This window comes from Lampris incognitus, chromosome 16, assembly GCF_029633865.1.
Source record: "Lampris incognitus isolate fLamInc1 chromosome 16, fLamInc1.hap2, whole genome shotgun sequence".
In the NCBI taxonomy this organism is placed as follows: Eukaryota; Metazoa; Chordata; class Actinopteri; order Lampriformes; family Lampridae; genus Lampris; species Lampris incognitus.
Window position 1 is genome coordinate 6,709,449 of NC_079226.1, and position 13,978 is coordinate 6,723,426.

Sequence of the window (13,978 nt, forward strand, 5' to 3'; positions counted from 1 at the left end):
CTCTTCTGAGCCGTCCCAGTCGCTGCTCCACCCCCTCTGCTGATCCGGGGAGGGCTGCAGACTACCACATGCCTCCTCCCATACATGTGGAGTCGCCAGCCGCTTCTTTTCCCCTGACAGTGAGGAGTTTCACCAGGGGGACGTGGCGCCTGGGAGGATCACACCACTCCCCCCAGTTCTCCCTCCCCCCCCCCCGAACAGGCACCCCGACTGACTAGAGGAGGCGCTAGTTCAGCGACCAGGGCACATACCCACATCCGGCCTCCCACCCGCAGACACAGCCAGTTGTGCCTTTAGGGACACCCGACCAAGCTGGAGGCAACACGGGGATTCGAACCGGCGATCCCCGTGTTGGTAGGTAACGGACTAGACCGCTATGCTACCCGGACGCCCATCTCTAGTTTGCTTTGTAAGATATTAATTAGCCATTTTGCAAGTATCCAGTAAATAAGATATAGATGCTGGAGCATTTGAGCACAAGATCCATTTACTGTGGGCTGTGTTGTTTGCATCTCATTACTGTGGTTATAATAATAATGATAAGCTGTGGTTATAATAATAATGATAAACTGTGGTTATAATAATAATGATAAACTGTGGTTATAATAATAAACTGTGGTTATAATAATAGTAAACTATGGTTATAATAATAAACTGTGGTTATAATAATAATGATAAGCTGTGGTTATAATAATAATAAACTATGGTTATAATAATAAACTGTGGTTATAATAATAATGATAAGCTGTGGTTATAATAATAATAAACTATGGTTATAATGATCAGCTGTGGTTTTAATAATAATAAACTATGGTTATAATAATAAACTGTGGTTATAATAATGATAAGCTGTGGTTATAATAATAATAAACTGTTATAATAATAATAAACTATGGTTATAATAATAAACTGGTTTTAATAATGATAAGCTGTGGTTATAATAATAATAAACTATGGTTATAATAATAAACTGTGGTTATAATAATAATAAGCTGTGGTTATAATAATAATAAACTATGGTTATAATAATAAACTGGTTTTAATAATAAACTATGGTTATAATAATAATGATAAACTGTGGTTATAATAATAAACTATGGTTATAATAATAAACTGTGGTTTTAATAATAATGATAAACTGTGGTTATAATAATAATAAACTATGGTTATAATACTAAACTGTGGTTATAATAATAATGATAAGCTGTGGTTATAATAATAATAAACTGTGGTTTTAATAATAATAATAAACTATGGTTATAACAATAAACTGTGGTTATAATAATAATGATAAGCAGTGATTATAATAATAATAAACCATGGTTCTAATAATAATAATAATAAACATTACTTATTTAGTACATTTAGATGTGAGACTGGGATAAAGTGAGCCCTAAGAAATACTTTTTTAGGTGTGATTGTTTTTGGTCGCCCCCTTTTCCCCCCCGAGTTTTGAGTTCATGAGAAGTTAAGCATGCAGCCTGCTCACTAAAGTCTCTGTCCTGCCACTTGTACCGTCCTCTGCCTTCTGTTTGTCCGGCTGTTAGCAGACGACACGTCTGTCCTTCAGTTTCCTCAATCGATTATCTCCCATCATTATGTCATTATGACCTCCGACGTTGATGATGAGCCGTAGAAATAGTTGCCGGCAAAACGTTCAGCCAGACTGACACACACACACACACACGCCCTCAGAACTGGTAAATAGTTTTTTTTAAAGTGCAAATTTCGCCCTTTGCTCTTCACTGTAGAAAGGCATGCTGGGACTAAGAAGCGGTGTGTTGATGCACGTTTGGATGTTGCTCACAAGACTTTTCTGCTGATGGCTGTCACTTTGACAGTCCGTTTTTAATTATCTTTCTCGATATGTAAATGCTAAAGTCACAGCGTTGTCTGGGTTTCCAAGGCTCACCGGTCTTGCTATTTCTGCCCCTGCGTTGCTCACCTGCTCCCCATTCCCTGAATGGCTCCCCAGCAGCATATTGCCCCGGGTTGCCCTGGCTCTTGCTGGGCTCGTTAAATGTTAGCTTATGTTAGCTTTTGGTAGCCGGGTGCTTGGTGCCATGTCCACGAGCCTTCCTTGCCGTTTGTGCCTTTTGTAAGTTTACGTCCTTCATTGAAGCGTTGCTCGAGGCCCGGCCCGTCTCCGCTGTCTGCATTTGGGTCCTCAGTTCCTGCTCCCGGTGTGGCAGCTAACAGATCAAGATTGGGGTATATTTAGGGTTAAGGGTTGCCATGCACGGCCCTGTGATGGCCTGGCGGCCTGTCCAGGGTGTCTCTCCGCCTGCCGCCCAATGAGCTGCTGGGACAGGCTCCAGCATCCCCGCGACCCTGAGAGCAGGCTAAGTGGTTTGGATAATGGATGGATGGATGGTTGGTGGTTTTTTTTGGGGGGGGGGGGGTCTTAGAGTCCTAGTTTTGCCATGGTGCATTCGGTTGTGACATCATTATACTGGACGGCATTATTTAGAGGTTTTGGGTATCGGACCGCTGCTGGACTCAACTTTGCAAGTGTCTTAGGAGGGCAATTGAACACGACCCTTAAACCCATCATTTAAACAACTACCCCAAAAAAAATGAAAATCTCGATATGTCAGTCAGACCGTGTCCATGACGACCCATCCTCTATGACTCCTCTATGGTGCTGGCCGGGTAGTGTGTGCATGTTACTGCTGTCTACGGTAGTACAGGCTGCCACTTCCTGCACGTTGAACCAGGAAGTAGATCAGCGGTGTCATCCACCACTGATCATGTGGGACATGTCAGATAATAACTTACCCTTCTGGCTCTCTTTTGGTGATGAAATCGGTTGGGAGACTGCAGACTACTGTACATGCTAGCCCAAACACGAGTCCGGGAAATCCCGGTTTGTTTTCTTTGGGGTTTTTTGGGGGGTGTCAAGACCAAAAACACTCGGTACGTTTACACGATGTTAGGAAAAGTGGATTTATGGGGTTAGCCCGACTAAAACTGGACTTTTAAAATACATGTAAACGTGTTAGTCCGGATGAAACCGTACTAAATCGAATTTCTCGAAGTCGGACCAACGCACCTAGATGACGCGGTTGGGGGATGGATTTCCTCTAGCATGTACACGCTTCAACCGGCCCCGAACTGGCCTCGGCGTTCTGCGCATGCTCCATAGTTCCCACGGCGGTCTTTCACCCAATAGCAACCGGCTGAAAGGGGGCATAGCGCCACCTACTGTACCGGGGTCAGACATACTTCCGTCGATAAATCGATTCTCCCCCAGTTCTTGTGTACTGGGACAACGACGGTAGTCCGGTTACGTGAGCTAGTCGAGCGGTAACCGTAGCTCGACTTAACGGTGCATGTAAACACACTGACTGTGACACATTGCAGATATTCCCTGTGTGTGTGTGTGTGTGTGTGTGTGTGTGTGTGTGTGTGTGTCTAAAACAAGCAAAACTCAAAGTATGGAGGATGAAATAAAGTTTTTTCCGCCAAAGGCAGCTCAAGCGGGCTTGCTTGACGCCGGCCTCTGAAAGGCGGCGTGCGGGTCGGAGTCTGAACGTCTGGCGGACTTGTGTTTTGCAGCGTGAAGTGCCGAGCGACGAGGCTGTGCACGGACTCGGAGCTGGGGCTGAGGCAGATCTTCCAGGACCCCCTGCATGTCTTCAGCCAGTGGAGCGACATGGCTGCCAGCGTGCTGGAAGCTTCAGCCGAGGTCACGGAGTTCTCCCACGTCGCCATGCTGGTCCACAACATCGAGGTAAGGTGAATTGTGTGAGATTTCTGTGATTCATTCGTGACACACATTAACCCTGAACTATGGCGAGGTAGATGGATGGAAAAGCAGATAATGGATAGTTGGGCAGATGGATGGACAGACAGACAGACCGATAAACGGGTAGGATTGATAGGTGGACGATGGATAATAATGGATTCCATTCATATAGTGCTTTATCTACCCTGTGATGGCCTGGCGGCCTGTTCGGGGTGTCTCTGGTTGTGCGTCAGGATTATGAGTTTCGTTATGAGGGGTTTTCACTAAACGGGGATATAAATCTCCAGCAAAGAGGGGTTATCTCAAATCGAGTCTCGTGTTCACAGTGAATGTCTTGAAACCTGTCCTGTTATCATGGAACAAGCTAAAATGGGTTGATCCTAAAATATTCTCTCTAGTCTGAAGCATCATTTAGATTTAATCACATTATTATTATTATTATCCGGGGAGGGCTGCAGACTACTGTACGTTCCCTCGGCACGTATTAACACAGTGATGCGGCGGTTGAACTCGACAAGTGGTTTCAGTGTGTTCCTTGCAGCCCCCTCCTCTCCGTCCCCCTGTCCAACATGCAGGGGAAAGACCTTTTAACTGGGGCAGGTAATGTGAGTTGTGGAAGCGGGTTAGAGGTCAGGGTTTATGGCGCTAACCCTGGTTTAACCTCCGGTCTGACCGGGGGGGGGGGGGGGAGAGGAGGGCTGCTGGGGTAATTGAACAAGCTTCGACTGGAACAGTCCCAGAATCGCTAACCCTCAAATCCGTCCTATATAATCACCGGCGGTAGACGAGAGACGGAGGGACGGGCAGGCCCACGTAACACGCTCCACACCTCGGATGCGGCTGAAACTGACTGACACGGCGTCGACAGGGTTAACACGGGGATCCTGCACGCCCCGCTCTTTCCAGGGAATCCTTTTCCAGGACTTTCCCAGGACACCAACGTTGAATCGGTTCATCTGGATACAACGTTTATTGACAGATACTATGTTTCATCGCTCAGTTAGGTGACCTGTTCAGTCTCAACTGCAGGTATCCCACACTTATAAACAATACAGTACAACACAGTACAGTACAGTACAGTACAGTACAACACAGTACAGTACAACACAGTACAGTACAACACAGCACAGTACAGTACAACACAGTACAGTACAACACAGTACAGTACAGTACAACACAGCACAGTACAGTACAGTACAGTACAACACAGCACAGTACAGTACAACACAGTACAACACAGTACAGTACAATACACCATAGTACAGTACAGTACAGTACAACACAGTACAATACAGCACAGCACAGTACAGTACAGTACAACACAGTACAGTACAACACAGTACAATACAGCACAGTACATTACAGTACAACACACTACAGTACAACACAGTACAATTCAGCACAGTACAGTACAGTACAACACAGTACAGTACAACACAGTACAATACAGCACAGTACAGTACAGTACAACACACTACAGTACAACACAGTACAATACAACACAGTACAGTACAATACAGCTGCCTAACGACCCAAACTGAGCACCAGTCTCATATGCACACATGGGTGTGGCCTTGAACTAGCGTTTCAGTGGCCATGTGTAGTATTCACACAGGATTTGGGAGTGTTGCAGTCACAGTACTGTAAGATGGTGACACCTGTACTCTGGACTCTCTTTCACTGCTCCTCTGAATTCGTGTCGACACTTTGTTACCTTGCTGTCCTGTAGTTCACCACACTGATGCTGTTATTCTAACATGTCTGAGTTGTTTTGGGTTCTCTCTCTCTCTCTCTCTCTCTCTGTCTCTCTGTCTCTCTCTCTCTCTCTCTCTCTCTCTCTGTCTCTCTCTCTCTCTCTCTGTCTGTCTGTCTGTCTGTCTGTCTGTCTGTCTGTCTGTCTGTCTGTCTGTCTGTCTGTCTGTCTGTCTGTCTCTCTGTCTGTCTGTCTGTCTGTCTCTCTCTGTCTCTCTCTCTCTCTCTGTCTCTCTCTCTCTGTCTCTGTCTCTCTGTCTCTCTCTCTCTGTCTCTGTCTCTCTCTGTCTCTCTGTCTCTCTCTCTCTCTCTGTCTCTCTCTGTCTCTCTGTCTCTCTCTCTCTGTCTCTCTCTCTGTCTCTGTCTCTCTCTCTCTCTCTGTCTCTCTCTCTGTCTCTCTCTGTCTCTCTGTCTCTCTCTCTCTCTCTCTCTCTCTCTCTCTCTCTCTCTCTCTCTCTCTCTCTCTCTCTCTCTCTCTCTCTCTCTCTCTCTCTCTCTCAAAAACATGCACACACCATAATCCACCAGATCACTTGATTTCTCATTCTCGCAAACTCATTTGTTCTCATTCACAACAAGCCAAATAAATTAATAAACAAAGACAGACAACTGTTTTTACTTTGATCTGAGGCATTTATCAGAGAAAAGCAAATCAGTGACTCATTCCTGCAGTAATTGGGTTTCAAATTTTCATCTTTTCTTGCATTGTTGTGCATGCCTGCGTGTATTTGTGTGTCTTCCTCTCTTTCTTTCCCTCAGTCGTTCTCTTCTCCGTGTCTTTAGTGTGTAACTTTGTTTCAAAAGGTTGTGTTGCTTTAGATGCACAAATCAATTAAAAGGCCTGATTACCGAATTCATTTACAGCAATGACTGTTAATCTCCTCTCTCTCTCTCTCTCATTGTCTGTCTGTCTGTGCCTGTCTGTCTGCCTGTCTGTCTGTCTGTCTGTCTGTCTGTCTGTCTCTCCCCCCCCCCCCACCCGCTGAGCAGAAGCTGCTGAAGCACAGCGTGCAGCTGCAGGAGCGTCTGAGTCTGCTGCAGGTGAAGCGTGACCTGATGGCCTCCGTCTTCGGTGCCGAGTGGAGCGACGGCCTACTGGCCGAGCTGAGCGCCGCCGTCCGAACCCGAGACCTGCTGCACACCCAGCTGCTGCAGAGGAAGAACCGGCTGCAGGTAGGGGGAACCCTCGGTAAACAAACGGTCTTGTGTGCCTCGCGCGGTTAAATAGAGGACTAAAGAAAATAAATAAACGGATGAAGAAGGATCCCCAGCCTCTGATTTATTCAGCCGCCATTTTAGAAAAAAAAGAAAAGAAAAGAAGAAGTAGTGCAAACTTTTCATAAAAGGTTTAGTCATCCACCACAGTGGCTTGTAGACCAGATAGACTTACCGGCTCTGGGTGAAGGTTCTTTCAGTTTATGGTTGGTGACAATATTTTAATAGTAATTTTATTTATAAAACACCAGGTTTACATTGCTTTACAAACAAGATGTAAGACGTAAAAGTAAATAATACATCGTAGAAGGAAAGTTAATAGCAGTTGATAAAGGTAAACGGATTAAAAAGAGCAAATTCAGTTGAAAACGATATACGATACACTGATGAGCCAAAACATTATGACCACCTGCCTAATATGCTGTTGGTCATCCGTGCTGCCAAAACGGCACCGACATGCCGAAGCATGGACTCCACAAGACCTGTGAAGGTCTGCTGAGGTATCTGGCACCAAAACATCAGCAGCAGATCCTTTAAAGTCCTGTAAGTTGCAAGGTGGAGCCACCGTGGCTCGGACTTGTCGGTCCAGCACATCCCACCGATGCTCAATTGGATTGAGATCTGGAGAATTTGGAGAGTAGGGCAATACCTTGAACACTTCGTCATGTTCCTCAAACAACAATGTGTGCAGTGTGGCGGGGGTACGTTGTCCTGCTGAAAGAGGCTGCTGCCATCAGGGAATACCAAGGCCATGAAGGGGTGTACCTGGTCTGCAACGATGTTTAGCTGGGTGGCACGTGCCAAATGGATGTCCACGTGAATGGCCGGCCGGACCCAGGGTTTCCCCAGCAGAACATTGCCCAGAGCATCACACTCCCTCCGCCAGCTTGTAGTCTTTCCACAGTGCATCAATTCCCCAGGCAAACAGCACACAGGTACACAGCCATCCATGGGATCTAACAGAAAACGGGACTCCTCGGACCTTCTTCCACTACTCCAAGATCCAGTTCCAATGCTGCCGTGCCCACTGTAGGCGCTCTTGATGGTGGACGGGGGTCATCATGGGCACTCTGACCGGTCTGCAGCTACTCAACCTCATACGCGGCAGGGTGCAATGCACTGTGTGTTGTGACACATTCCTTCCGTAACCATCATTAAAATTTACTGGGACTTGTGCCACAGTGGACCTTCTGTCGGTTTTGGACCAGACTAGATAGCCTTTGTTGCCCTCGCACATCGATGAGCCTTAGACGCCCAACACCCTGTCGCTGGTTTGTGGTTTGTCCTTCCTTGGACCGCTGTCGGTAGGTACTTACTCACCACTGCTGACCGGGAGCACCCCACAAGCCTTGCCGTTTCAGAGAAGCTCTGACCCAGTCGTCTGGCCATAACAGTTTGGCCCTCGTCAGAGTTGTTCAGGTCTTCACTCCTGCCCGTTTCTACTGCAGCCAACACGGTGACTACGAGAACTGATTGTTCGCTTCCCATCTAATCGACCCAGACCTTGACACGTGCCCTTGTTTGGAGGTGCTCAACGTTATTCAGTTCACCCGTGAGCGGGCATAATGTTTTGGCTCATCAGTGTGTAGACCCACAGGAAAGTTCAATTGAATTGGACTGAAGTCAAATGACCAAATAAACTTAAAAAAAAGGAAAAGTGACCAGTATGGAGATAAAACCCGATCTGTAAAGTTTGGTCTGAAGGAGCATTTTAAAAGATGAACTGACCTGGTAAGTCTTAATTCTCCTCGGGCAGGTGTTTCCCAAAGCCCCGGTCTCCAGCTGAGTCTTTGGTACTGCTAGAGGAGCTCTGCACCAAGTTCTCAAGTTGGCTCATGAGGGGTTAAATGGTCAGAAATATAGCGGGTTGCATTGCCTGGCTGAGTTACATATCGGCGACTGTATTTTCCAAGCATGCTGCAAAAATATTCCACCCCCCCCCCAAACAAAATAAATATCCCCCCTCCAAAAAAACAATATTTAATTTACAACTAAATCCCCTTAAGTCAGACATGCTTTGTTGTGTCGTTTTCCTGTTTTGTTCACCGCCGTCTGCGTTTCCTGTGCAGCCTCGTTAATTAATGCAGCTTCTGTTAGACGGCGACTGCGAAGAGAGGTTTGTTTGTTTGTGGAGCGGGCCGTTTAAATCGTTCCGTGTTGTACGTAAGGTAAACTCTGGTCATCAGAAATTCTGTTGGAAATATCCCCAGCAGAACGGTATTGGCAAACAAAGACAATAATAATGATACTCTGTCAGGCCCAGAGGTGCAAAGCTGCTTTTCATTTGAAACCGACCTGTGCAAGAGCGGGTTTTCCTAATTTATGCCGGTTGTTTGGGTCACAGGATCTATGCCCTGCAATGACCTTTCTGACTGCTTTTTTGGCCAGACGGTAAGAACGCTATGCCTCCCCCCGCAGGGTTTGATCTCCAGGACCAAGGACTTCGGCGATGCCTATGAGACGGTTCGCTCCAAGCTCACCGTCCTCCGAGACCGAATGGTCGCAGCCGACGTCCTCCAGCCCGACATCCTGGCTAAGAAGAGCCAGTCAGACCAGCTCAGGGTAGGTTCAGTCCCAGACGGCACCAGGCCGCGCCAGACCAGATAAGACCAGAGTCGAGTCTCAACTAGTCACAAAAAACTGCTGGAACAAGATGAGTCTTCTGTGGCTGCTGTCATGTCAGGGCCTCAGCCGGGTTTGACAGACGGATTCTTATCTTGACCGACGATTTCGGTCATATCAGGTCCACACAGCACCAGAGAGAGATGTGGACCCTGTCTTTTTTTTGCACCGTGTATGCCAGTTAGTCTTCCTCTGTTCTGATATCCACTTTTAACGTGCAGAGTCTCCTGTCCATTTTTCTAAATCGCCACCGTGAGATTCAGAAGTGCTAATGTGTAATATTTCCTGAATCATAATGTGATCTGTGAATCTGAGTGGGTCCAAAGCGACCCACTGCGCCCCCTGATGTTCAGACGGTTGGACTCAACAACACAGGAGTCATCTCGTTGCTGTTTGACACCTCGACTCCTAAAAAGACGTGGTTGTCGGTCACAATCCTCAGCAAACAGTGAGGGTGTTTAAAAAAATGGCAGCTGTTAGCAAAAGTGCTGTGTATAATAATAATAATAATTACCCAGTACCTTCTATTTAAACGGTTTGTCTTGTCTTGTCTAGTTTTGGTTTGTTTTTGGTGATTGCGTTGCGGGGCAGTTGTATCTTGATGGGGTAAGAGAAAGGCAGAAGTGGACTTGGTAGCGTTATTTCCTGACACTAATTATCTCAGGAATTAAACATCTCAGGTTGGGGTTGAGGAAATCATATTTCAGAACCTTTTTCATTGAATATCCGCTTGACACCGCTTGGCATCCTGTGCATCATGTTCTTCATAAATGTTATGTCCATTATAATTCTGTTCTCCTCTTCCAATGTTGTGTTGTGTAAATTGCGTGAACACAACATCCATTGCACGCTGTCCGTCTTGGGAGAGAGATCCCTCCTCTGTTGCTCTCCCTGAGGTTTCTTCCTCTAGGGTCTAAGGACAGGATGTTGTGTTGCTGTTAAGCCCACTGAGGCACATTTGTAATTTGTGATATTGGGCTATACAAATAAAATCGATTTGATTTGAATATCAGGTGAATATGACCGTTGTGTTCATAAACACAAATACAGTAGGCCAGTATTCGCTCATGTGCTCATGTGCAGTGTTCTCCCATTTGCTGAAATGACACTAGGGGGCGTCCGGGTGGCGTGGCGGTCTGTTCCGTTGCCTACCAACAAGGGGATCTCCTGTTTGAACCCCCGTGTTGCCTCCGGCTTGGTCGGGCATTCCTTCAGACACAATTGGCCGTGTCTGCAGGGTGGGAAGCCGGATGTGGATGTGTGTCCTGGTCACTGCACTAGCGCCTCCTCTGGTCGGTTGGGGCGCTTGTTCGAGGGGGAGGAGGAACTGGGGGGAATAGCGTGATCCTCCCACGTGCTACGTCCCCCTGGTGAAACTCCTCACTGTCAGGTGAAAAGAAGCGGCTGGTGACTCCACATGTATGGGAGGAGGCATGTGGTAGTCTGCAGCCCTCCCCGGATTGGAGCAGAGGGGGTGGAGCAGAGACCGGGACGGCTCGGAAGAGTGGGGTGATTGGCCGGATGCAACTGGGGAGAAAAACGGGGGGAGGAAAAAAAAAGGAAGTGACGCTAGTGCATCTGTGTGTCCTCAGGTGATCCAGAAGGACCTGGAGGACTGTGATGCCCACATCACGGCGCTGGAAACCCTGGTGTCGTCCAGTCCCTCCAACAGGACTCAATTTGAGCGGCTCTGTGCCGACTGGAGACTTCTTAACAAGAGGGTCAGGGTAAGTTAAGTTGCACTTTACTGATGGATGTGGGTGGGGAAAATGGATGCATGCAGGACGATGAATTGTGTGTAGCAAAATGAAAACTTTTGCTGCACACGTGGTTCAGACTAGGAGCAGTGCTGTGTCCGATGCAAAGTGGCACCTGCAGGGGCAGTTGGAGTAAAACGCCTTGCCCGATGGCAGAATGGAGGTATCCGGGATTCTTTCGTGCAAGAAAACCCTGCAGTTGTCAGCTGAGGCTAAGCCAGAATTATACTTACAATGGTATTTGTAAAAATAAGTCATCGGAAATGGAAAAATATGTACGTTAAAAAATGGAAATGATAATAATAAAAGAGCCCCAGTGTTGTGCGTCCACTAACACTGATCTAAAAACGAGTACAACTTCCCATGGAAACCTGCGGTCTGCGACCGCTGATGGCAAATAGGTGGAGAGATGGTGCCTGATCACAGCAGATGTTGCTTTGCCTCCTTGCTTCACAAACCGTCTCAGAGATTCCCAGGATTATGGTAGACTTTACCTTGCTGCAAAAAAAGATAAGCTGGAAGAGAAATGCACTTTAAATTCTCGAATGAACCCACCGACACGGGGATCGCCGGTTCGAATCCCCGCGTTACCTCCGGCTTGGTCGGGCGTCCCTACAGACACAACTGGCTGTGTCTGCAGGTGGGAAGCCGGATGTGGGTATGTGTCCTGGTTGCTGCACTAGCGCCTCCTCTGGTCGGTCGGTGCACCTGTTCGGGGGGAGGGGGCACTGGGGGGAGTAGCGTGATCCTCCCACGTGCTACGTCCCCCTGGTGAAACTCCTCACTGTCAGGGGAAAAGAAGCGGCTGGTGACTCCACATGTATGGGAGGAGGCATGTGGTAGTCTGCAGCCCTCCCCGGATCGGCAGAGGGGGTGGAGCAGCGACCGGGACGGCTCAGAAGAGAGTGGGGTAACTGGCCGGATACAACTGGGGAGAAAAAGGGGGGGGGGATTAAAACAAATAAATCAATACAAAAGCTGGGATCTTATTTCGTTTTGTTCTCGGCAAAAAATGTAGCAGTCCGACTTCCCTGGCCAGCTCATTTCTGATTTGGTATTTTTTAAACGTTTTTGAAATATTTGATCCAATTAATCCCCCCCCCCCCCCCCCCGGGGGGCCCGTTTCCAGATTCGCCATCGTGCGCGGCCGATCTTAACAAAACTAAACTCGAAGCACACACACACAACGTCACAAGTCTCAGGGTTAGGGTTGCCTTATTATATATATATGTATATATATATATATGTATATATATATATATATATATATACACATATGTGTGTGTGTGTGTGTGTGTAGTGTAAGGCACATTATATTTGTCCCTGTCCCCTGTTCCTTATTTCCGTGTCAAGGAGCTGGCAACCCTTCGTCATGGTCCAGCCTCCCGTAAAGCTTTCTGCTGAGAAAACGAACAGGGAGGCCGCTCTTCCACACCAGCCTTTGTTCGGCCCAAAGTCCCCAGCATGCATCTGGAACACGGGAGGCTGAGAAGAAAGGGCTCAGACAGGCGCACCGGTGCCCTCTGAACAGCACCTGTGTTCGTGTTACAGGTCAAGGTGAAGGAGAGCGAGGAGAGCATCGCCGAGCACGAGAACTTCCACGAAAGCCTGCTGAACGTGGAGAAATGGCTGATGATCATGAGGCAGAAGCTGGAGTCCTACCGCAGCCCAGCAGGACGATGGAGCGTAGAAAACCGGCAGCATGAGGCTGAGGTGTGTGTGTGTGTGTGTGTGTGTGTGTGTGTGTGTGTGTGTATTTGCTCCATTTTCATATATTGTTTAAATCAAAATTCCATACTTTCCCAGACCCCCCGATTTTAGCGGTTCCCATTTCAGCATTTTTCACACTTCATTGTGTTCTGGCAATATTACTACTATACTATGTGCTTCTAATATTATTACTGTTATCTTATTTGTACACCATTACCACTGTGCTATGTTAGTAGTGTTTAGAAGGGAATACACAGCTTCTCGTAGGGGCTGGTAAGTCAATTCACAGTGCTGGATTCAGATTTCTACTAACTTGCTCTTATTTTGTGGTTAGAACACAGGAAAGGCCCTGGCCTGTCCATATTCGCACTCCAGTAACACGTTCTATGAAGCTTGCATCTATAACGCCCTATAAGCGCCTATAACGCTCTATAAGCATCTATTGCATGTATAACACCCATACTTTCCTATAATGTGTATTACAGTGACTAACGGCTGTGGCTGAAGACTGTGAAATAGCACTGAAGTCTCAATGTGCGCCTCTACAAAACCTCAGCAAAACAAGTTGGCTATGATGCATTATGACATTTGACAGATAAACAGGCCAAAGATGACATATTTATAATGCATACATCCGTTTTAAATTGACAAGAGTGTATCATAAAGGTGGTTATGAGGCGTTGTGAGGGCGTATACGTGGTTATAATGAATCTTATAATGACTTATAGCTACACTTGTAGGGCGTTATAGATGCAGGCTTCATAGAAAGTGTTACCCAATCTCCCTTTGCAGAGCCTCGTGTTCATCAGTGGCGGTGCAGTAAAAACATTCTGCACACGGGGGGGAAATATAAACTTGCTTTTTCAAAGTGTGACCTCAGCTCGTGCATAATGAGCATTTGTGTCAGTTACAGAATAGAGTATACTAAAACAGGTCCTACCTTACACAACATAAACAAAACCCTCTCACTTCAATTTCCCTCTCTCGCATCCAGGGGGATCTTTATTTTCCTTACTTCTACACACCTTGCATCACATCCGGGCGTTTGGCTCTATTGATTTCAAGAACCTTTAGTGAGAATACCCAAGCGACGGTTCCATAAGAGTCATTCTCATTATCATGCAGGTACCCCCCCCCCCCCCGGGAGTCTGATACGAGGCCTCGGGTAACAGTT

The 13,978-nt window shown here is 47.0% G+C and overlaps 1 protein-coding gene across 4 annotated transcripts in view; it reads left to right on the top strand.

The window, feature by feature from the left end:
* The window catches only part of syne3 (spectrin repeat containing, nuclear envelope family member 3), a 67,712-nt gene that overhangs the window by 22,146 nt on the left and 31,588 nt on the right, over positions 1-13,978 (top strand). For all 4 annotated transcript variants that reach the window (XM_056295904.1, XM_056295906.1, XM_056295907.1 and 1 more), the window contains exons 8-12: positions 3,559-3,733; positions 6,491-6,673; positions 9,134-9,277; positions 10,930-11,064; positions 12,646-12,807. In XM_056295904.1, coding sequence (XP_056151879.1) covers positions 3,559-3,733; positions 6,491-6,673; positions 9,134-9,277; positions 10,930-11,064; positions 12,646-12,807 — 799 coding nt within the window. The remainder of the gene's footprint in view (positions 1-3,558; positions 3,734-6,490; positions 6,674-9,133; positions 9,278-10,929; positions 11,065-12,645; positions 12,808-13,978) is intronic.